This window comes from Crocuta crocuta, unplaced genomic scaffold, assembly GCF_008692635.1.
Source record: "Crocuta crocuta isolate KB4526 unplaced genomic scaffold, BGI_CrCroc_1.0 scaffold333, whole genome shotgun sequence".
NCBI classification, from domain to species: domain Eukaryota; kingdom Metazoa; phylum Chordata; class Mammalia; order Carnivora; family Hyaenidae; genus Crocuta; species Crocuta crocuta.
In genome coordinates, this window is record NW_027532856.1 from 1,790,878 (window position 1) to 1,813,147 (window position 22,270).

Genomic DNA, 22,270 nt, shown 5'->3' on the forward strand with positions numbered 1-22,270 from the left:
GTCTCACAAGACTGTCCCCACTCCTGAAACCAATTGCAATCCTAGGTTGTCACATATACTTCTTCTAATCAATTGGCTGTAAATCAGTTTCCACAAGCCCCTCAAGATTGATAATTTGCTAGAACAGAACAGCTCACAAGAATTCAGGGAAACATGTTTACTGGTTTTTTTTTTTTTTTTTTACTGGTTTGTTTTATAATAAAGGATATAGATAACAGCTGGATAAAAAGATGTATCCTGTGAGTTCCATAATGCTCCCAAGCAGAGGAATTTCTGACCCCATTGGTTTGGGGTGCACCTATTCAGCATGTAAGTGTGTTCACCAACCTGGAAGCTCTGAACCCCATACTTCAGGGATTTTTATCGAGGCTTCATCATTTAGGTGATCAATTATTAATCTCAAGCTTCTTCCCTTCCAGGAGAAAAAAAGGCGTGTGTCTAGTCAGCCCTCCAAGAAAGAGTTGTCTCATTAGAATAAAAGATACTCCTACCAGGAAATTCCAAGGGATTTAGGAGCTCAGTGTCAGGAATAGGATTTAATGACCAAAGACAAAAGTTCCTAGTGACTTTATCACCTAAGAAATTACAAAGGTTTTACATACTCTAGCCAGGAGCCTGGGACAAAGGCTATGTGTTTCTTATATTGTACTATCACATCCACACTGGTTCCTTTCAATATTTTGTAACACAGATGTCTTTATCTTATTCCCCAAAGATTAAAATATGTATAAGTTATCTATTGCTGCACAATAATGCCTCAAAATTTAGTAGTCTAAAACAAAAACATTGTAGCTTTGTAGTGTCAGGAAACTGGGAATGACGAAGCTAGGTTACAGAATCATGTGGTTGCAGTCAAGATACCAATCGGTGACAGTCATCCAAAGGCTTCACTAGGCCTGGAGGATATGTGTTACACAATGCTCACTTAACCTATCTGTTGGTAGGAGGCCTCAGTTACTGTCACATTGTAGGACTTCTCACAACATATTGGTTAACTTCCCCCATAGCAAACGATACGAGAAACAACAAAGCAGAAGGCTCAATGTCTTTTGTAATCTAACCTCAAAAATATATATCAATTCTGTGTTTTATAAGTTGAACAGACCAAACTGGTAACAGTGTAGGAGGCAACTACATCTTCCAGATATCTGGCAGATAGTGCTGTAGTGAAAGGAAGCATTTTAGTGGGTTTCTTTTCTTCCCAAATATACAATGTCACTAGAAAAGTTGAGAACTTAAACTTTGATCTTTGAGGCAAAATATTTTGGCTAAATGGTTGCATTAAGGATTACAATATACAAACTTTGGTAGTCTACTTAAAATCAGTATTTTACCACTTAAAGTGCAATATAGAAAACTTACCACTGTATTACCCTCTCCTCTATGTGTTGTTATAGTTGTCATATCTGTACATATTGAAAACCCCATCAGGTGCTGGTATAATTTTTGGTATCACAAATAAAAATTTTAAAGCACTCAAGAGGAGAACACTGTGATATTCATCCAGGTATTTACCATCACTCTTGCTCTTTTTTCATTCCTGATATTCCAGGTTTCCTTCTAGTATTGTCTTCTGGTTTCTGATGAAAAAAATCTGTAGACATTCAAATTGTTCTCCTGTAGGTAATGCATTGTTTTTCTCTGGCTGCTTTCAAGACTTTTTTCTTTGTCTTCAGTTTTTAGCAGTGTGATAATGAAGTGTCTGCACATGGATTCCTTCTAGGTTTTCTGCTTGGGGTTTGCTGAGCATCTTGAATCTGTAGATTTATACCTTTCACCAAACTTGAGGAGGTTTACAACCATTTCCCCCCTTCTCCATTTTTATTTTCAGCATCACATTCTTTTTCTTCTTTCTATGTAACTCTTTGTTTTTCCTTTTGTTAGAACATTTGTTGTTGTATTTTTGAGTTTGAAAATTTCCCTTTTGTTCATCTTTATTTTTATTTTTTTCCATTTGGTTCTTCTTTATATCTTTGTTGATGTATTCTGTTTTCTTCATGCAAATCAAGAGTGTTCACAATTACATGCAGGAACTTTTTTTTTTCTTTAAGTTTATTTATTTAGAGAGAAAAAGAGAACAAGCTGGGGAGGGGCAGAGAGAAGGGGGGACAGTGGATCCAAAGCAGGCTTTGTGCTCCAGAGAGCTGGATACGAGGCTAGAACTCAGGGCCTAGAGCTCAGGAACCATGAGATCATGACCTGAGCTGAAACCAAGAGTCAGTCACTTAACTGACTGAACCACCCAGGTGCCCCAGAAACATTTTTATAGTACTGCTTTAAAATGTTTGTCAGATAATCTGTGTCATTTAGGTATCAGCATTTGTTGATTGTTTTTTCTCTGTGAGTTAAGATTTTCCTGGTTCTTTCAAAGTTCTCAAAGTTTTTGATATGCTAATTAAGACCTGATCCTTGCTATCTATGGGGTCCCTCTCCTGAGCTCCTCTCTTCCTAGTGTCTCCATGGTACTTTCCCTCCTCTGGGGCTCCCCTTTTCAGTTTTTTGTTTTTAAGTTTATTTTTATTTGTTTGACACAGAGAGAGAGAGAGGGAGAGAGCGAGAGCGAGAGTGAGAGAGAGAGAGAGAGAGAGAACAAGCAGGGGAGGAGCAGACAGAGAAGACAGAATCCAAAGCAGGCTCCACGCTGTCAACACAGAACCCAGTGTGAGGTTCAAACTCACAAACTGTGAGAAGATTGAGTCCAACACTTAATTGACTGAGCCACCGAGGCTCCACCCCATCTTTTTAAAATGTTTATGTATTTTTGAAAGAGAGAGAGAGAGAGAGAGAGAAAGAGGCAGGGGCCGAGAGAGGAGACCCAGAATCTAAAGCAGGTTCCAGGCTCTGAACTATCAGCACAGAGCCCAACATGGGCCTTGAATTCACCAACCATGAGATCATGACTGAGCCACCCAAGCGCCTTTCCCCTTTTCAGTTCTCTGGGCAGAAAGCTGGGGCTTTAGGAACAATGCACTTCCACCACTGTGCCTACATTTGGAGCTAAATGGCTTCACACCTTTGTGTCTTGGTCCTCATCTTTAAATTTAGATAATAATACCACAATGACTGGCATATACAGCTAAATAAATGTTACCTAATATACTTTAAGCAAACGTTTCGCTTCTCAAAACTATTAATACAGATTCAGTTTTCTCAGATTTTAAAGCAGTTTTTATTCAGGGTTATATGTATATGCGGAAGGCAAACTATGCCCTGGGCATCATTAAAACAATTGATGAAACTAATTTCTGTTCTTTGTAAATAGTTTTGGTTTTTGGTATCTTTATTATTTATTTTTTTAAAGTTTTTTTTTTTTTTTTTTTTTTTTTTTTTTNACCCAATGCGGGGCTCAAACCCACGAACTGTGAGGTCACGACCTGAGCCAAAGTCAGACTGAGTCACCCAGGCGCCCCTGGTTTTTGGTATCTTTATTTATAAATACATGCTCGAGATTGTAGGATAAATTGTTGGGGTTCTGACATGTAATTTTTCCTGTTAGTGAATAGAGTTTTATGGAGACTAGAAATGAAACAACCCCTTCTGCTAAAGAGTTTACATGTTATCTAAATAGACAATAGAATTATACATTAATCAACTAGAAAAGTTACAAAGTAGTATTAATGTGTCAGAGATAAAGGGAAGCCATACTTAATGGTTTGCCTGGGACAGTCCTATTCTAACTTTTTGGGCGGGGGTGTAATTGTTAATAGAACCTCATTTCATGAAGATTTTCTGTTTAGGATGATAAATTATATGGCTACTTTATAGATACTAGTTAGTTTCAAGACAATGAAAGGAAAACAATTACCATGTCTTCAGAAAGTTTGCTGGGCCTGAGAAGGAGCCAGATGACTCTAAACAAAGACTTAGGATTTTAAATAGAAATGTGGGAACATGCTGTTTAGGAAGCCATGGTTATGTCATAATATGCAGGACAGACAAATGGTAGGCACTACTGGAGTCAAATAGATATGAGGTGACATAACCTTTGTTGATTTTACTCTTCTACAAAGTTTAGAATTCTACTTTTTAGGATACTACTACAAAAGGTAGTGTTCAACAGTTTCAATCTAATAAATGCACCAAATAATGTGCATATGTAATAAATGCACTATATAGTGGGTAGTTAATGTAGTTTTACCTCACAATTGGAAGATTTTAGAGAAATGTGATTTTAAAAAACAGACTATTTTTTAGAGCAGTTTTAGATTCATGGCAAAATTAAGCAGAAGGTGCAGATATCCCACATATGCCCTTTCCTAACTAGTTTCCTATCACTTTCTACTTATACATGTATAGTATCCCTTGTTATCAAAATCCCCAAACAGTGATACAATTGATGAGCCTACATTTGATGTTTTTTTTTTTACTTCTTTGTTTTTTTCCTTTCTCTTGACTAAAAGCTAAAATACTAATGTTTATCATAGTTCTATGTGAAATCAGATTATTTTACCACTGCTTAAATCATGTGATTATTGTCCAAGTGTTTTTGGTGGCCAGGGTAAATGAGGCAATGGCTTGTTTGAGGCTAAAAAGGAATCCTAATTCTACTGAAACAAAAGCTCATGATAAAGTATAAACTGACCTTGAAATTGGTTTTCATATGGATAATCCCTTGATGATTTTCTGGAGATTTTTGGTTTTGATTTGCAGGGCCATAGGCAATTTTAATCATTAGTGGTTTACTATAATGGATCATTTAGAAACTGGAAAAACACAGAATTCTGGCTCCAAGTCACTCTTACACTGAAAATCAATTTCCTAACTAGTATTGCTGGGCCACAAGAACAGATTGTTGAAAAGTTTCCCCATATCCCAATGCTTTAAAATGACTCAAAAAGTGGCAATATTTACTAAGTACCCTCATGTTACTTCTGCTCAAAAAATGATCTTCACAAATTTTGCTTTCTCTCTATTTGAAGTCTCATGAGAGAATCTTAAACCATCTCTGTGGAGAAAAAAATGGAGTAACTAGAAATAGTGATTAATTAGTAATTAGAAGCAGTTAATTTGGAGATTTTTCTAACTGGTTCTAAGAATGTATCTATCTATCTATTTATTTATTTAAAATGTTTTATTTATTTCTAGGAGAGAGAGAGAGAGACAGCGTGAGCAGGGGAGGGTCAGAGAGAGAGGGAGTCACAGACTGAAACACGCTCCAGTCTCTGAGCTGGCAGTCAGCACAGAGCCCGACGCGGGGCTCGAACCCATGAACCGCAAGATCATGACCTAAGTGAAAGTCGGACGCTTAACCGACTAAGCCACCCAGGCGCCCCTGTATCTATTTAAAGTTATTTATTTATTTATTTATTTATTTATTTAGAGATCACAAGCAGGAGAGAGACAGAGAGAGTGAGAGACAGAATCTCAAGCCGGCTCCACACCATCAGGGCAGAGCCCAATGCAGGGATGGAACTCACGAACTGTGAGATTATGACCTGAGCGGAGATCAAGAGTTGGATGCTTAACTGACTGAGCCATCCAGATGCCTCTGGTTCTAAGAATTTAAAATTTGCTTACTACTCATAAAAATCCTATGAAGCTCAGAATAGTCTCTTTACAATTATAAAGGATGAAACCAAAGCACAGAAATGCACCCTCTCTAAAAAATGCATAACTTCACCAGTGTTTATTCTATTCATAAATGCTATCATTCAGTTGTTCAAGCCCAAAACACGGGCATCATCCTTGATCCTCTTTTTTCCCTTCTATTCCACAAGTAACCCAATACTGCTTCACCTCTAGGCCCAATTCTAGACTGCATCTCCCACCTGGTCTACTGAAATAGCTTCCCTACTTGACCCACTGCTTCCATTCTTACTCCTTCCCTGACAACAGTTTATTCTCTGTGTAGTGGATAGAATACTTTTTTTTAGAAATGTAAATATGATCATGATACTTTCTAGGTGAAAGTCCTCCAAAAGATTCTCACCTAGAATAAAACTGTAACTCTTTACAATTCTATACAAGACCGTACTTCATCTGCCATTGCTTACCTCTCCTAACTAGTCTGCTATCACTTTCTACTTATTTCACTTTGCCCAAACCACGCTCTTTTTCTCACTCTTTATTGAAATTCATTCCCTTCTTAGGCCTTTGTACTTGCTCCTTTTGTCTGTCTACTTTTCTCCCAGAGTAGCTTTCTCACATACTTCATTAAAGTCTTTGTTAAAATGTCATCTCTTGAGAGGCCTTCCCTGATGAGACTACCTAAATCCAGTCACCTACTTATCTGGCTTATTATATTTTTTTTCCATAGCATTTTACACTACTTGAGTTTTTCTGTTTATTTCTGTCTTCCTATCAGAGTGTAAGTTCTCTGGCTGAGGAAAGTACATTGATTGATTTGTTTATCACTGTACCTGTGGAGCTTAGAACATGCCTGACATTTAACAGGTATTGAAATATTTGTTGAATGAATTAAAGAGTGAACTTGTGTACAGTGGTATTCTTTATGATTTTTTGTTTGTTTTTTTTTTCTCGCATAGCTTTGTAGAGGAATAGTCAGAGTTATGGAGTTTAATAATGCATATGAAACAGCTATTTTAACTGAATAACCTTATACCAATGCTGGTTGTCCCATTTGTGATTATTACCTATTGGTTTCCTCTGGACTTCCTCTTTATTTCTGCTCTGGGTCTAGATGGCATGAAAATAGTAATTACTTAATTCAAATAAGTCTGAATTTTGAAATACCTGTTGTGTTCAGGGCTGTTAGGTGTTAAGAGGAATTGAACAATGTGAAACCTTTAGCCTTCCAGTGCCTAGGAAGAATCTAACATTCTAGTTGGGGAAAATGAGATATGCACAAGAGAAACTCTTTCAAACATTTCAAATACAACAGAGAAGGAAGCCAATGATAGCAAAAAGAGCAAAAGGAATTTAGAATGGTGGAAGGATTCTTCCGTTAGTGGGCTTAATGTAGGAAGCAAATCTTAAAAGGCCGATGGTGCTCGGAATTTGTGTGTGTAATGGAAGAAGATAAATAAATGTTCAGAATCTTTTTTATTAGCCAATGTTCAAAATTTAGCCCGATAAAATAGCACTAATAGGTGTGCTATTTATTGGCATTGATAGAGCGTCAAGAGCAAAAGGGTGCTTTCTCGGCTATATCTACATGTACATCTATATCTGTACCCAGCACCCGATTAACTGCATATTTCCGTTGAGGTAGTTTCTCTACTAAACTTTTCCATCTTCCATTGTGCTTAAAACCTCTTTAAAATTTTTATTGCTGTGTCAGCCAACTGTTACAAACCTCATGCCTATTAATAAGCTATATCCTCATGGGACTGCCGTATTACATTTGATAATACTTACGAAATGCTAAAGACTGTATTGAGCATTCGTTCAAAAAAATCAATAAATGTCAATATAAAGGAAATGTAATTGACGCAATGACACTAGCGAAATCGCGATCTCTTCCAGAGGGGAATTGGAAACAGGTAAGGAAGGAGTCAGGTGAGCTCCACAAACCTTGCTCAAATTGACAGGATCACTGGCCGCGCCCCTCCTTTAGATCAATACCTCTTGACTCTAGGTAGGGCTGTCCGCCCGCGCAAGCCAGCCTAGGCTCCCGGAAGGTAAACACACTGAGAAGGGCGGGGCAGAAGGCGGGTGCGAATGGGTGAATGGCCAGCAGAAAGTGATTGACAGCTGCCATGTCCACGTGCTTTGGGCTTCGAACTAGCTGTCGCGAGAATTCGATGTAAACAGACCAGTCCCCGATCCTCCGACTCCCAGCCCGAGACGCTCAGCTGCGGTGCACAGGAGTCTGGGGCATGATTCTTTTTGACAAAGCCACGAAGATGTGCTGTCTGCAAAGGAAAATAGACATGTTCGTAATTCTCCCTACTTGCTTGCGTTCGCAACCGAACCTGACACCTCGGCTTCACCCAAACTTACATGCTGTTTTGTTTTCCCTGGAGCCCCAGCGGATTGGATAAACTCAGGAGGCGGGTCCGCTTCTTTTCTACTTGCTGGTTGGCGAAGCTGACCTCCAAGGGCGGTACCCGGCCGTGGCCAGTTTCCTTCTGGGATTGGCTAGAAAAGTAGTTCCGCTGAGGCGTGGTAGGAAGTGGTAGCCGTCAATCACGAGGGGAGACTCCAAACAGTGAGCCTTGAGCTGGAGAACAGCGTTTACCGGCGGGGCGGCCGGTGAGAGGGCTGGTGGGGCTGTGGCTTTGGGGAGGCTTGGAGAGGACGAGGGGCAACAAGCATGAGGGGAGAGGGCTTGGCTGGTACGGACTCGACGAGGGAGGGCTATCGAGGTTGGAGGGGGAGGGGAAGAAGGGCAAGGGGCCAGAGGGCGGCCGGGGGGCAGCGGTGGCTCCGCGTTGGAGGTTAAGTGGGTAGCGCTGTGTTAGTGTCTTTCAGGAGAGTGGGGCCTGAGGGTCGTCCTCAGGAGACGGGGCCCTTATAGGACATTTCTTGCGAGGCTGTGTTTCGGGAAATGAAGGTGGAATGGGAAGAAGAGGGCTGAGGGGTTGGTGGTTAAGATACCTACGGAGGAAAGGGTACCTGGACTAGGTGGGGCAAAGGGTGTTTTTGTTGTAGCAGGTGAGACTTATCAGCTTGGGAATTTTCAGATAAGGGGAGAGAATGCTCCTTACTTAGAAGTGATGGGTTTAAGGGCTTTCAAGATTAGTTCCAGGTTTTGGACTTTCCCGAGCCTTGTAAGAGATCATTAATATTGCTGTCAATCCTCTTTTAACCTTAACCAGGTACACTCCATGTTCTTGAAACCTGCACAGTGATTCAGATGCTTATTAGACATTCAAGGATCAAGATCCAGTGATGTGACAGGAAAGGATAAGGGGGCTTCTAATGTCATATAAGTTTTTATTACTTATTAAGGCTGTGGTGTTTAGGTTATAATAGTAAGGGGATTGACAAATTTGTTTTAAAACCTCTTGTCAAATTATGACCATGCAGTCCTTTTTTTTTTTTTTTTTTGTAGCTATTATTGACCTAACATCATATTAGTTTCAGGTGTACCACATAACAGTTTGATATTTGTGCATATTGTGAAATGATCACCACAATGTTTAGTTAACCTCCATCACCAAACATAGTTACAATATATAATCTTGCTTATAGAGTCCCAACAGCCTTAGTTGGAAGATATTACCTCCCTGTTCCATTAGGTCTCAAAAGAGTGTGCTATGTGTATTTTCACTATCTCAGTTTAAGATTTTAGTACATTTTAAAATTTTGGCTCACAGAGATAGCACATTTAAAAAAAAAATTAAGTGGTCTTGTGGCAGACTCTCCATCCAGCATATCTTACCTTTCTAGTTTGCGTTAGCAGTGGATCAGAGGGGCCAGAGTCTTAACTAGTTTTGTGGTTCTGAGGCTTAGTCCAAAAAAAAAAAAAAAAAACAACTCATGATAATTAGAAAACTTCTTTATCTGCTTCCTCTCCTACTCTCCCCCCCTTTCTGGTATAATAGGAATTTCTGGGAAGGTTTCCTTTATTTTAGGCATTTTTGATAAGAGATTTCCAGTGAGCAATCATAAACCTTTCCCTCAACTCCCAACAATAATGACCCATTTTTTTCCGTCTCTTCATCTGAAAACAGGTTTCGTGAATGAAGCAATGGCTACAGATTCTCCCAGAAGACCCAGTCGTTGTACTGGTGGAGTTGTGGTTCGCCCCCAGGCTGTCACGTAAGCAAATTTCAGATAAGCCTAAAAGCTAAAGAAAATGTGCTCAGAATAGAAGCATTCAGGCTTCCTTTCTAAACATTGATTACTTTTGTAAAATCTGTTTAATTAAGGCCTTATAGGATGATTAATATTGCCAAGGCCAAATAAAAGGAACAGTTGGAGGGTCAAGTTGATGTATTCATGTTTACAGAGTATGTCAAAAGCATTGTGCTAAATCCTAAGGAATAATCGTTTTTCTAACTACAGGTTCAAAAATTGGTGGGTCATTAAGTGGATCAGGGCCATTATTTAAAAAGTGACATAGCATATAATAGAAAATATTATTGGGAGTATTCTTTTGTGACACACACGTAGATATTTTCAAAGGTATGTATATGTTCACCAGATCCTGATGTAAAATGTATCTCTTACTCTAGGTCTCAGTCAGAAAGTTTCAGAGTCAGTAAAGAGTACATTATATATTTTAAGCATTATTTGACAAAGCCTATTTATACTTTCTAGGAGCATATGATGTTTTTTAAAAAAATCTTTATTTACTTTTAGAGAGAGAAGGCATGCATGCTTGCGCATGTGAGCAGGGGAAGGGGCAGAAAGAGGAGAGAGAGAGAGAATGCCAGGTAGGCTCTGGGCTCAGTCTCATAACCTGTGAGATCATGACCTGAGCCAAAATCAAGATATGGGCATTTAACTGACTGAGCCACCCAGGTGCCCCTAGGAGCATATGGTCCAATGTGGTTTTAAGATATGTTACTTGAGGGGCACCTGCGTGGCTCAGTCTGTTAAGCGTCCGACTTTGGTTCAGGTCATGATCTTATGGTTCATGAATTCGAGCCCCACATTGGGCTCTGTGCTGACAGCTCTGAGCCTGGAGCCCTATTCAGATTCTATGTCTCCCTCTCTTTCTGCCCCTCCCTACCTATGCTCTCTGTCTCTCCCTCCTTCTCTCTCAAAAATAAACAAACATTAAACAAAAAGATATGTATACTGAAGTCATTATAAGTAGCAAAAAAGATGCCAGCAAAACAGCATGAGAATTGAGAGGGAGTATTTTAGTGGGAGTATTTAATGTGAATATTTTAGTATTTTAGATCCTAAAGGGTTTTATTAAGAAGACAACATACATACATACATTTATAATGTACTTTAAAGGCTGAAGAGTTTGGGCAATTAGAATCAAAGGTACATTTTAGGCAAAGGGACTAGAGCGAACAGATATGGGCAAGGCAAGCTATTTTCGTAAATGGAATATAGGGACGTTGACCTATATAAAGTAGGTTAGGGTGGACAATTAAGATCCTTCAGTATTTGGATAAGGAGGTGAAACTTGCTATCTACCTTTTAAAAATTTATTAGGGAATTGTATCATTTTGTATTATACCCTTGGGCAGTTTAGCATGCTACATAAAGATTGCCCTCTCAGACTAAGAAAAGTATATGTATAATATGGTGTTTTACTATAATACTTCCTTTTTTTTCCCCTTCCTGCATTTCCTGGAGCCATATTTCTTTGCTAACTATGGACCATGGCAACAAATTAAGCATGTTATCAGCTATGAGTTAGTACTATTTCAATCTTCATTTTATAGGTGAGACTACCAAAGCAAGGAGAAATTAAGTAAATTGCCCTTGGGAACAGCCAAGAAGGGGAACCTGGCTCAAACCCATGCAGTTTGTCTCCAGAGTCTGTGCACTTAGGCAGCCTTACCATATGGTATTTAACATACATTGCTTTTTTGTTAATTCGATATGTAACTTTAGTGTTTTTAAAACCATCTTTTATTTATTTGTATTCTTTTAACAAATAGTGCTTGAAAATCTACTCCATGCCTAAAGTACTGGATTGTAGATTCTGGAGGTAGAAAGTAAAATAAGAGTTGGATTCCTTTCTGTAATAGAATTTACATTCTATTGGGGGAAACACTAAATAAGTTGTTACAGGCTCTGATCAGTACACAGTGTGCTATGATAGAGGATGATTGTGGGGAGTAGGACTTAGGCTGTTAGGAAGGGCTTCTCTGAGGCAAGGTGACATGTAACCTGGAGATATGAAAGGGATGGAAGAGTATGGAAGGATTCCTGGCATAAAGAAGGCTGGTATAAAGGTCTTGGTCGAGGAGCTTGGTGTTTTCTAGGAATTGAAGTTGCAGAGGACTGGCACAGAGTAAGTTAGAAGAGTGGCAGGAAAATAAGGTTGGAGAGGTAGGCCTAATCAAATTGTTTTTATTTTTTTTCTTTTTAGGTCTGATCAGTTTTTGTAGCTATCTTAGGCATACTGATTTTTTATAGGCTGTAGGATAACGCCTATAATTTTCTTAAATGTAATTTTTCACATGAACTGAAATGAATTTGATTTGGTATTTTGAAGACTTTTTTTCCCCACTTGCTGATATCCATATAGTTCCCATTTAAAACATCTTAGTGACCCTAACCGTATCAATTTTCTTCACTTTTATTTTAATATTTTCTCGTGTGTTGTCTATAGCAAAAGTTCTGTGAGGACTTCTTAGTATCTACTAATTTTGCACCTGTAGGAAAATACAGATTCATTTTGCTGTAAACAGATAGGAGACTAGGTACATAACCAAGCTAAAGAAAAGGTCACCAAATACTGAGTCATCAGCAACAGTTTTTCTTCTCTGGTAAATTCTTTTGCTTTGACTCAAGAGGAAGGTCCTGCCTTAGCCTTGTGTCATCACTCTTTCAAATACAAGTTCGAATATCTATGTCCAATTAAGAGAACGTGACTTTTAAGAAGAGACCATGTTTAAAAATATTAAAATCTCATTTGCATTTCATTTAAAAACATATACAAAGAAACTAGAAAGAGGGTCGCAGAACTATCAGTGGATGGGAGTTGGTTTTTTTCTTTTTAAAATATTTTAAGTGACTTTAGTAAGAACTTTTTCATGTTTTGTTTTAAGCTGTCAGGATAAATTTTACTCATTTCACCCCTTTCCAGGGAGCAGTCCTACATGGAAAGTGTTGTGACTTTTCTACAGGATGTTGTACCTCAGGTAAGTGTGTAGTTTCAGAAATAGTAGGCCTCAGTAGTAGAACCACTGGCCAGGAAAGTTCTGAAATGTTCTCTTTCCTAAACCTGATACAGGTATCATCAAGTTCACAAAGACTTTTGATGTTTTAGCATCCTGAGTGTTGGTAGGGTAGAACTACACTTGTTAGTGTTACATGTGCCTTAGTTTTGTGCTGACAGTGGCAGGATTATCATTCCCCAGGACTTGCTCTCATAAGTGGAATCAAGGTGAGACATTAGTTGAGAGATGGGACTTGGGACTCTCTAGGTGGGTTCTATTTCCGTAATCTTTCTTTTGTCCTAGTTGAATGTTGCCTGTCTGAAGTGATTAAGGCAAAGTTTTATTAACTAGATATTATGTTAACTAAATACTGTACCCAGCAAACACAAATCTGTATCTCTTTCAAATTGAGCAGTATTTATATGTCAAGTAGAGTATACCTTGTTACTCTAACTTATACAGAGTTCCATCTATATAAATGTAACAATAAAGAATGAGAGCATCCCTTCTGGGATCATATCTAGCGCAGTGTTGTCCAGACTTAACGTGTCACTTGGCACATGTGTTAAAAATAGTAATTTCCAGGCCCCTTTCCCAGCGAGTTTGACTCTGTGGAATTGAGGTGGTATCCAGTTTGAGCCTCTGGTGATTCTTGTGAAACAGTAGCTGTGGGAAGCACTGTTCCGTGGAACTACTGAAGGGAAAGGTATTTTCCGTTTGTGGTGATGTCACTGTTTCCTGACTGCCAGGGATCTGTAACTGTTCAGAAAAGGACATTCATAGGTCCAGTGTCCCAGCTTTATGACCATGTCCTAGCAAGGTCTAAAATCCTGATCACGGGTACACCAAATAAGTTGTATTTATCAAATAAGGGAGCGCATTAGAATATTGGTATTCCTTTATTATGTTCAGGTAACTCGGATGGAAATAGGTCACAATGACAAGGTTTGTAGGGGCATGTAAAGAGTAATAAATGCTTGTGGCGCCTGGGTGGCTCAGTCGGTTAAGTGTCTGACCTTGGCTCAGGTCATGATCTCCATTTCGTTAGTTTGAGCTCCACATCGGGCTTGCTGCTGTCAGTGCAGAGCCCACTTCAGATCCTCTGTCCACCTACTCTCTCGGCCCTTCCCTGCTTGCTCAAATATAAAGAAAACATTAAAAAAAACTTTCTAGAAGGAAGTAATAAACATTTTCCTTTTTTGAGGAACTTGGTTACTAAGGGAAGTCAAATTGTTGAAACAAGCATATCAGTAATTGTGTTCTACATGATAGTGCAGACTATGTAATTGCTAAGAGAATGCATAGCAGACAAAGAGTGAAAGTCAAGTTCCAAAGGACATTGTAAGTAGCACTAGTTAAAATCAATGGAAAAGTTGGGTATTTGATGTTGGAGGAAGCTGACTAGCTGGGTATGTTAGGCAAAGGAGTTACTGTGGCTGTTGAGTATCTTGGATTGTGTACCAGATGCTTGTTCTAGAGAGCAACCTGGGGCTGAAATCCAACCTGGGCTCTACAAACTGCTCTTTCTGTTAAGCCCTGAGCCCTGGCATGAGGCTCGTTCTAAAGAAGAGGCATTTAAAAATTTTTGTAATATGCCTGCCCCTAGAGTGCCTCTTTATCACATTTTTACAAAGGCACCTTTTGTGTTAGTGGAAACCCTGCGTGGCAAGCAGTTGTTGTTGGCTGGAGGAGAGATGCTGTGGTCAGAGGCTTTGAGAGAATAGTTAGAGAGTTTGCTACAGAAACAAGAATACCAGATTGAGTAAAAGATTTCACTAGTAATTGAAAATAGGGGGTTTTAAAAACTGATAGGGTAAGAGTGCTGGAAGGTAGAACATTAATATAGTGTTTATGAGCATTACTACATTAGAAAGGGGTTGATCTGTGCAATTGACTATGGAGAGTTGGATCAGGGTAGCACTGTAGAAGTAAAGTTGTAGTCATGGATCTAAGAATTAGAATGTTCATTCAAGAAATATGTGAGTCATTCTGCTTACTCTGGAAAGAAGGCAAAAACTCAGGCAGCAGACATTTACTTGAGCACCCACTGTGGGTCAGGCACTGTGTTACCCTGAAGGGGTACTTGGTGCTTTTCCTTAAGGCTTCATGGTCTTATGTAGCAGTTGGCAAACTTTCTATAAAGGGCCAGATAAGCTTTGCAGGTCATGCAATATCTGTTGCAACTACTCAGCACTGCTTTTTATGTAAAGGAAAGGGCATGGCCATATTAAAATAAAACTTTAATTATGAACACAGGTGGTGGACCAGATTTGGTGACCTCTGGTCTTTCCCCCTCCCATATTTAATTCTGACCCCCCCCCCCCCACANAATTAAATTTTTTGCTGATGTTATGTTCCAACTCCTATTCTGGAAATCATCAAATTAATGAAGCCTAGAAATTATTCTTTGGGTTTCCAAATACCCACAAAAGGGGGAAGATGTGTTGTTAGACTGGTATCAGCCTCTTCAGCTGTCACAGATAGAATGAATTTCCATGGTGTTCAGCAGATGTCATTGATGGCTTGTAGATGCCCTCAGCTGTGCTCTTTGATCTAATAATTGTACTTAACGAAAATTTATTAAAAAAAAAATTCAGCAAGGAGAAAGTTAAAGCTCAGAACTTTTCATTTCCGTGTTTGTGTGTGAAAGTCCTACATTTTCATTGTAAAAAATTGTAGGCAGCCCAAATGTCAATAGCAGTCAAGCAAATTATGGTACGTGATCACTATAGAATAATTTGCTGTGATTAACAGTTATACTTTTTGACAAAAGGGAGGTCATTTCTGTATGGTAAAAGAAACAAAATATATACATACAACAAAATACAACATGTCTACAATGACTGTCTTTTTTTAAAAAAAATTTTTAATGTTTTATTTATTTTTGAGAGAGAGAGAGGGACAGTGTGAGCAGGGGAGGGTCAGAGAGAGAAGGAGACACAGAATGTGAAGTAGGCTCCAGGCTCTGAGCTAGCTGTCAGCACAGAGCCTGACTCAGGGCTCAAACCCACGAACTGTGAGATCATGACCTGAGCTGAAGTCAGATGCCCAACCGACTGAGCCACCCAGGCACTCCAATGTCTTTTAAAGTTCAACAATAACCTTATGGTGATGAATGAGTATATGTGTTAGAAATCTGGTAAGGAATAAAAGCGAAAAGAAAGAAATCCTGTCAATAATGGGGTGAATGTTTTGATTCTAAAAAGGAGGGCTAAAGTAGTTGCATCTTGGTTGAAGAAGAAAGGCTAATAATCAGTGCTGGCGGGGGGAGGGGGAGCTTTAGTGTAGTAGTATATTGACATTGACCTTCATTAAGATAGCAAGTAAAAGCTGGATGGGCACTGGGTGAGTAGGTGCCTCCCTGAAAATAAAATACCTACGCACTGGCAACAAAAGGTATCATAAGCCAAGAGGCAGAAGGACATGATGTCACATGCTTTCTGTGTGCAGGCCTGCAGGAAGGCACGTCAGAAACAGCACTCAGATGCCTCAGCTTCACATTCTTTCAAGAATACTTAGTAAAGAACACCATGTCTGCTAAGGAGAGAGGAGAACTTGGAGACATAGCAAAAGTAGACAAGGCTTGTTTTGAAAGTCTTATTTCCCCCTGAAGGGGAAAGAAAAGTTCAAGAATCCCAGTACACTGAAAGACCTCATTCAACTTTGTTCTGCATATCGCTCAGAAATCAAAGGAGAACATCTTGTAAATGTTGCAGAGGAATTGGGAGAATGTTGAGTAATGCTGCAGGTGATAAATCTGCTAAACTGAAGAAAATTTTGAAAAATGTTACTGCTTTACTAGATGAAAGGAGAGTGTGATGTGGGGAAAAAATGTTGTCTTAAATGTGCTGTGTTATTCCAGATTGGATCCTGGAACAGAGAAAGGACATTAGTCAAAAACTGATGAAATCCAAATAAAATGTGGGGCTTAATTAATAGTAATGCATCACTGTCAGTGTCCTAGTTTTAGAAATGTTCCATGGTAAGGTTGGATTTGGTTAGATAGTTAACATTAGGGAAACTGGTTGAGGGATATATGAGAACTCTGTACTATGTTTAATAATCTAAAATTATCCCAAAATAAAAAGTTTATTTTTAAAAAATATTTTAAGGATGAAAAGTGCAAGACCAAAGAAGAGGAGGGGGGTGAGGATAAAGTGGTCAAAGTTGATGAATTAATTGGCTGCAGTGTAGGTTTTCTCCTCTTGTCCAGAGGAATTAATTACCCTATTCACTTCTTTTTTATTTTTATATTATTTATTTATTTATTTTATTTTTATTTATTTTCTGGGAGAGAGACAGAGACAGTGGGAGCAGGGGAGGGTCAGAGAGAGAGGGAGATACAGAATCTGAAGCAGGCTCCAGGCTCTGAGCTAGCTGTCAGCACAGAGCCTGATGCGGAGCTCAAACCCACGAACCGTGAGCTGAAGTCAGACGCTTAACTGACTGAGCCACCCAGGTGCCCCCTCACTTCTTTTTTTAAAGGCAATGGAATTTGTAGGGATTTGTAAGATAATTTCTTTTATATAGTAAATCTATTAAAGTAATTCTGTCTTTTAGTAGTATTTTCAGTGTAGATATTTTTTTTTTTGAGCAAGCGTGCGTGTGTGTGCATGCATGCATGTGTGCACCAGCAGGAGAGGGGCAGAGAGAATCTCAAGCAGGTTTCATGCCCAGCATGAGCCTGATGCGGGGCTCTATCTCATCACTGAGATCATGACCTGAGCCGAAATCAAGACTCAGATGCTTAACCGACTAAGCCATCCAGGCACCCAGTGTAGATACTTTTCATTTATCATACAAGGTGCAAGGGCTGTAAATTGGCATGGAAATTTAAAGTGGGTCGTATATAATACAAATTATATGCAGGAGGGTAGTTTTTGTATGCTTTTGATATAGTTTATATTCAGTAATTGTTTTGTGAACTGAATACCACTTTATAATTGAAAATGTTGCAGGTCTTTTGTTGACATTCTAAATGCTTGTAAATATATATAATTTTTAAACATTTTTAAATAGAAACATTTGCTTTATGGAGCAATGACTTCCTTTTAGTGCTGGATACCATCGACACTTATGATTTCATGGTATCTATGCTTATCTTTGTGAACTTTGCAGGCCTGCAGAAACCAGCTAATAGGCTGGGTCTAGAAGCCAGATAAGAGACTGAAAAAGTAATATTGTACTTTTTTATTCACCCCCAACTCTGGCTCTTGCCTTCTACCTGGAACTAGAGTCAAGCAGAAAGTAATACATTAGAAAATTCTAGGTAGAGTATAGTTACCTGATCATAAATACCCGGGACTAAATAGATAACATGCGGTCATTTTGTTTGTTTCTTAAGCCTTCTTATTTGTTGACCAATATAGGGTGTGATTTAGGTTTTTGAGTGCCTTTCAATTATAGTGATGTTTCCTAATAGACTATGATCATTGTATTTTAGGTTTCTGCAATTCTTTAGTAAGTTAAAAACCCTTTTACTGGCCAAGGTTATCCCACTCCTAGATAACTTTCTTTGGGAATAAAGATACTACACAATGTGCTAGTTCCCAAGATGTTGGAACACCTTGGTGAAGTTGGAGAGGGATAAGGTTGGCTTTACTTAAGTTACTTTTTGTCTTAAACATCTGTAATATTAGAACTGTAAAACATTTTTATTCAAACATTTCTGTTTACTATGCAGGCTTACAGTGGAACACCTCTAACAGAAGAAAAGGAGAAAATAGTCTGGGTCAGATTTGAAAATGCAGATTTGAATGGTATGGCTCAACTTTTTTGGAACATATGAATTAAATGTTTGTTGGAGGATGACCTAATTCTAAAAAGAGAACTATTACTTTAGTTATATTACTTTCTCTATAGTAACTTTTTAGTTTTCAAAAGAAATTTATTTTTTATTTTAAAAAGTAACATAATCATACTACAGAAACTTCATTAGAACTTGTACAAGTCTTAAAAAAATTTTTTTTTAATGTTTATATATTTTTTGGGACACAAAGAGAGACAGAGAATGAGCAGGGGAGGAGCAGAGAGAGAGGGAGACACAGAGTCTGAAGCAGGCTCCAGGCTCTGAGCTGTCAGCACAGAGCCTGACATGGGGCTCGAACTCACGGACCGTGAGATCATGACCTGAGCCGAAGTTGGACACTTAACTGACTGAGCTACCCAGGCGCCCCTGTATTGTACAAATCTTAAAGTAACTGTAACATATAGTGCCTAGCCTTAAACTTTAGGACTTAAAGATTTCTTAGGAAAGTTATTAATTTATGTTTGATCGGATGTATAGGATTTATAACAGCGCAATTATCATTACTGTTGAACTTTTTAGACTTTTAACATTTTTTTCTGGACAGAATTTATGTCTGAATTGGCTTTTTTGTTCTCAAACATTCCTACATTCCATTTCATTGCTTCATCCTGCTCCCTTGAAGGTGGCTGCCCTTTGTCTGTTTCCCATGATACCATGTCTGTTGTCTTCTGCTGAGTTTGGGAGGCATTGGTGAGAAATTGAATGAGAGGATGGGAGAAACGGAAGAGTATTATTCCTTTCTTTCTCTCTGTTAGTGGCTGCATTTCCTCTGTGGTTCCTCTTCTAGGCAGTTCCATTGGTGTTCCAGTTTTTGCCAGGTGATCCAGCATCCTGTGCTCGCTGTCTCCCTAGCCTAGGGGTGGTCATGGTTTTCTGGTGTTGTTAATGCAATAGGAAGCCTCAAAGTTCCTTTTTTTGGTCTCTCAGCTCTTGTATCATCTGTGTAACCAGTTGTCTTCATTAAATTCCCAATTATGAACAAACTGAGTTATTTTTATTTCCTAGTGAGACTGACTGGTATACTCTTGAGTCTTCATCTCCTCCAAGACTTTAAAACTATGATGCTGTATTTTTTTTTTTTTTTTTAAGCTGCTGACCAGGAGAGAGAGAGGCTAAGTAGCACTTCTGCAAATTGGTTTTTTTGAATTTTGGATTCTCTATTAGCTGGTTCATTCAAATAGTAGCAACTATTGGGTTCTCTTTGTGGGAAATAAAATATTCATTTGTATGGGTCATTATTTGTGACTTATAAACTTTTCCTACTGTGTTTACCTTTGAAAGCTTCTTATAGCTTTAATTTTCTTTCTTTTTATGACTGTTAAATTGCCTTGTTTACTAGTGTATTCTCCCTCCTTTTTTCCTTTTCCTTCATTAATAACTAGGTAACTATTCATCTTTGGTTTTCTATCATCTTTTCCTCTTGCATTCAGATTCTTTTTTCTTTTCTGAAAGTATATTTTTGTTTTGTGGATGTCAGAAAGTATTAGAGACTTACTTTCTTTTTTTTTTTTTTTAAGATTTTATTTTTAATCTCTGTGGGGGTCAAACCTACAACCCCGAGATCAAGAGTCACATGCTCCACTGACTGAACCAGCCAGGTGTAGCATTTGAGAACTTTCTTAACTTAATAACAAAGCAAATGTGGTCGTGGTCTTGGAAATACTAGTTCTACATAGTAGCAAAAGCTCGTTGTACAACACACGTGAAATACTAAAAATAAACTTTTTTTTTAATTTTTAAACTTAATTATTTTTTATATTTAAATCAAGTTAACATATAGTGTAATAATGATTTCACGAATAGAATTTAGTGATTCATCACTTACATGTGACACCCAGTGTCCATTCGAGCAAGTGTCCTCCTTATTGTCCCTTATCCTTATCGCCCTTCCCCTTTCCCAACACCCTGCCGGCAACCCTCAGTGTGTTCTCTGTATTTAAGAGTTTCTTATGTCCGACTTCGGCTCAGGTCATGATCTCACGGTTCGTGGTTTTGAGCCCTGTGTCGGGCTCTGTGCTGACAGCCAGCTCAGAGCCTGGAGCCTGTCTTTGGATTCTGTGTCTCCCTCTCTCTCTGACCCTCCCCTGCTCATGCTGTGTGTCTCTCTCTCAGAAATAAGTAAAACATTGAAGAAAAAAAAAAAAAGAAAGAGTATCTTATGTTTTGTCTCCCACCCTGGGTGTTTTTTTTTTTTTTTTTTTTTAAATTTTTGCTTCCCTTCCCTTATGTTTACCTGTTTTGTATCTTAAATGCCACCTATGAGTGAAATCATGTTTGTGTTTCTCTGACTTATTTTGCGTAGCATAATGTGCTCTAGTTCTGTTCATTTTGTTGCAAGTGGCAAGATTTTGTTCTTTTGGTCACTGAGTAATATTCCATTGTATATACCACATCCATTTATCAGTTGATGTACATTTGGGGTTTTCCCATATTTTGGCTATTGTCAGTAGTGCTGATATAAGCATTGGGGCACATGTGCCCCTTCACATCAGCATTCCTGTATCCTTTGGATAAATACCTAGTGGTATAATTGCTGGGTTGTAGGTAGTTCTATTTAAATTTTCTGAGGAACCTCCATACTGTCTTCCAGAGTGGCTGCACCAGTTTGCATTCCCACCAGCAGTGTAAAAGTGTTCCTCTTTCTTCTCATCCTCGCCAACATCTGTTGTTGCCTGAGTTGTTAATGTTAGCCATTCTGACAGGTGTGAGGTGGTTTCTCGTTGTATTTTTGATACATGTCTTCTTTGGAAGACATGTCTTTTGCCCATTTCTTCACTGGATTAATTGTTTTTTTGGGTATTGAGTTTGGTAAGTTCTTTATAAATTTTGGATACTAGCCCTTTATCCTATATGTCATTTGCTGATATCTTTCATTCTGCTGGTTGCCTCTTAGTTTGTTGATTGTTTCCTTAGCTGTGCAGAAGCTTTTTATCTTAATGAGGTCCCAATAGTTCATTTTTGCTTTTGTTTCCCTTGCCTCCAGAGACATGTTAAGTAAGAAGTCGATATGGCTGAGGTCAAAGAGGTTGTTGCCTATTTTCTCCTCGAGGATTTTGATGGCTCCCTGTCTTTTGTTTAGGTCTTTCATCTATTTTGAATTTATTTTTGTGTATGGTGTAAGAAAGTGGTCCAGGTTCATTTTCCTTCATGGTATTGTCCAGTTTTCCCAGCACCATTGGCTGAAGAGGCTGACTTTATTCCATTGGATATTCTTTCCTGCTTTGTCAAAGATGAGTTGGCCATATGTTTGTGGGTCCATTTCTGGGTTCTCTATTCTGTTCCATTGATCAGAGTGTCTGTTTTTGTGCCAGTACCATACTGTCTTGATGATTACAGCCTGTAATACAGCTTGAAGTCTGGAATTGTGATGCCTCCAGCTTTCATTTTCTTTTTCAGGATTGCTTTGGCTATTTGGGATCTTTTCTGGTTCCATACAAATTTTAGGGTTGTTTGTTCTAGCTCTGTGAAGAATGCTGGTGTTATTTTGATAGGGATTGCTAAAATTAATTTTTAAAGGGATAGGTTCATGTCAGCAACAAAAAAACAAAATGATTTTTTTAAAATGTTTTAAATTTTTTAAAATGTTTTTCTCATTTTTGAGAGAGAGAGAGATCGCGAGTGGGAGAAGGGCAGAGAGAGAGGGAAACACAGAATTTGAAGGAAGCTCCAGGCTCTGAGCTGTCAGCACAGAGCCCGACGTGGGGCTCAAACCCACAAACTGTGAGATCATGATCTGAGCTGAAGTCGGACGCTCAACCAACTG

General features: G+C 38.7%; 1 protein-coding gene across 1 annotated transcript in view; it reads left to right on the forward strand.

Moving 5' to 3' along the window:
• The first annotated feature begins 8,157 nt into the window (after nucleotides 1–8,157).
• Nucleotides 8,158–22,270, forward strand: part of BCAS3 (BCAS3 microtubule associated cell migration factor) — a 586,605-nt gene continuing 572,492 nt past the window's right edge. The window contains exons 1-4 of the mRNA XM_077745617.1: nucleotides 8,158–8,237; nucleotides 9,579–9,666; nucleotides 12,626–12,680; nucleotides 18,382–18,457. Coding sequence (XP_077601743.1) covers nucleotides 8,216–8,237; nucleotides 9,579–9,666; nucleotides 12,626–12,680; nucleotides 18,382–18,457 — 241 coding nt within the window. The 5' untranslated portion in view covers nucleotides 8,158–8,215. The remainder of the gene's footprint in view (nucleotides 8,238–9,578; nucleotides 9,667–12,625; nucleotides 12,681–18,381; nucleotides 18,458–22,270) is intronic.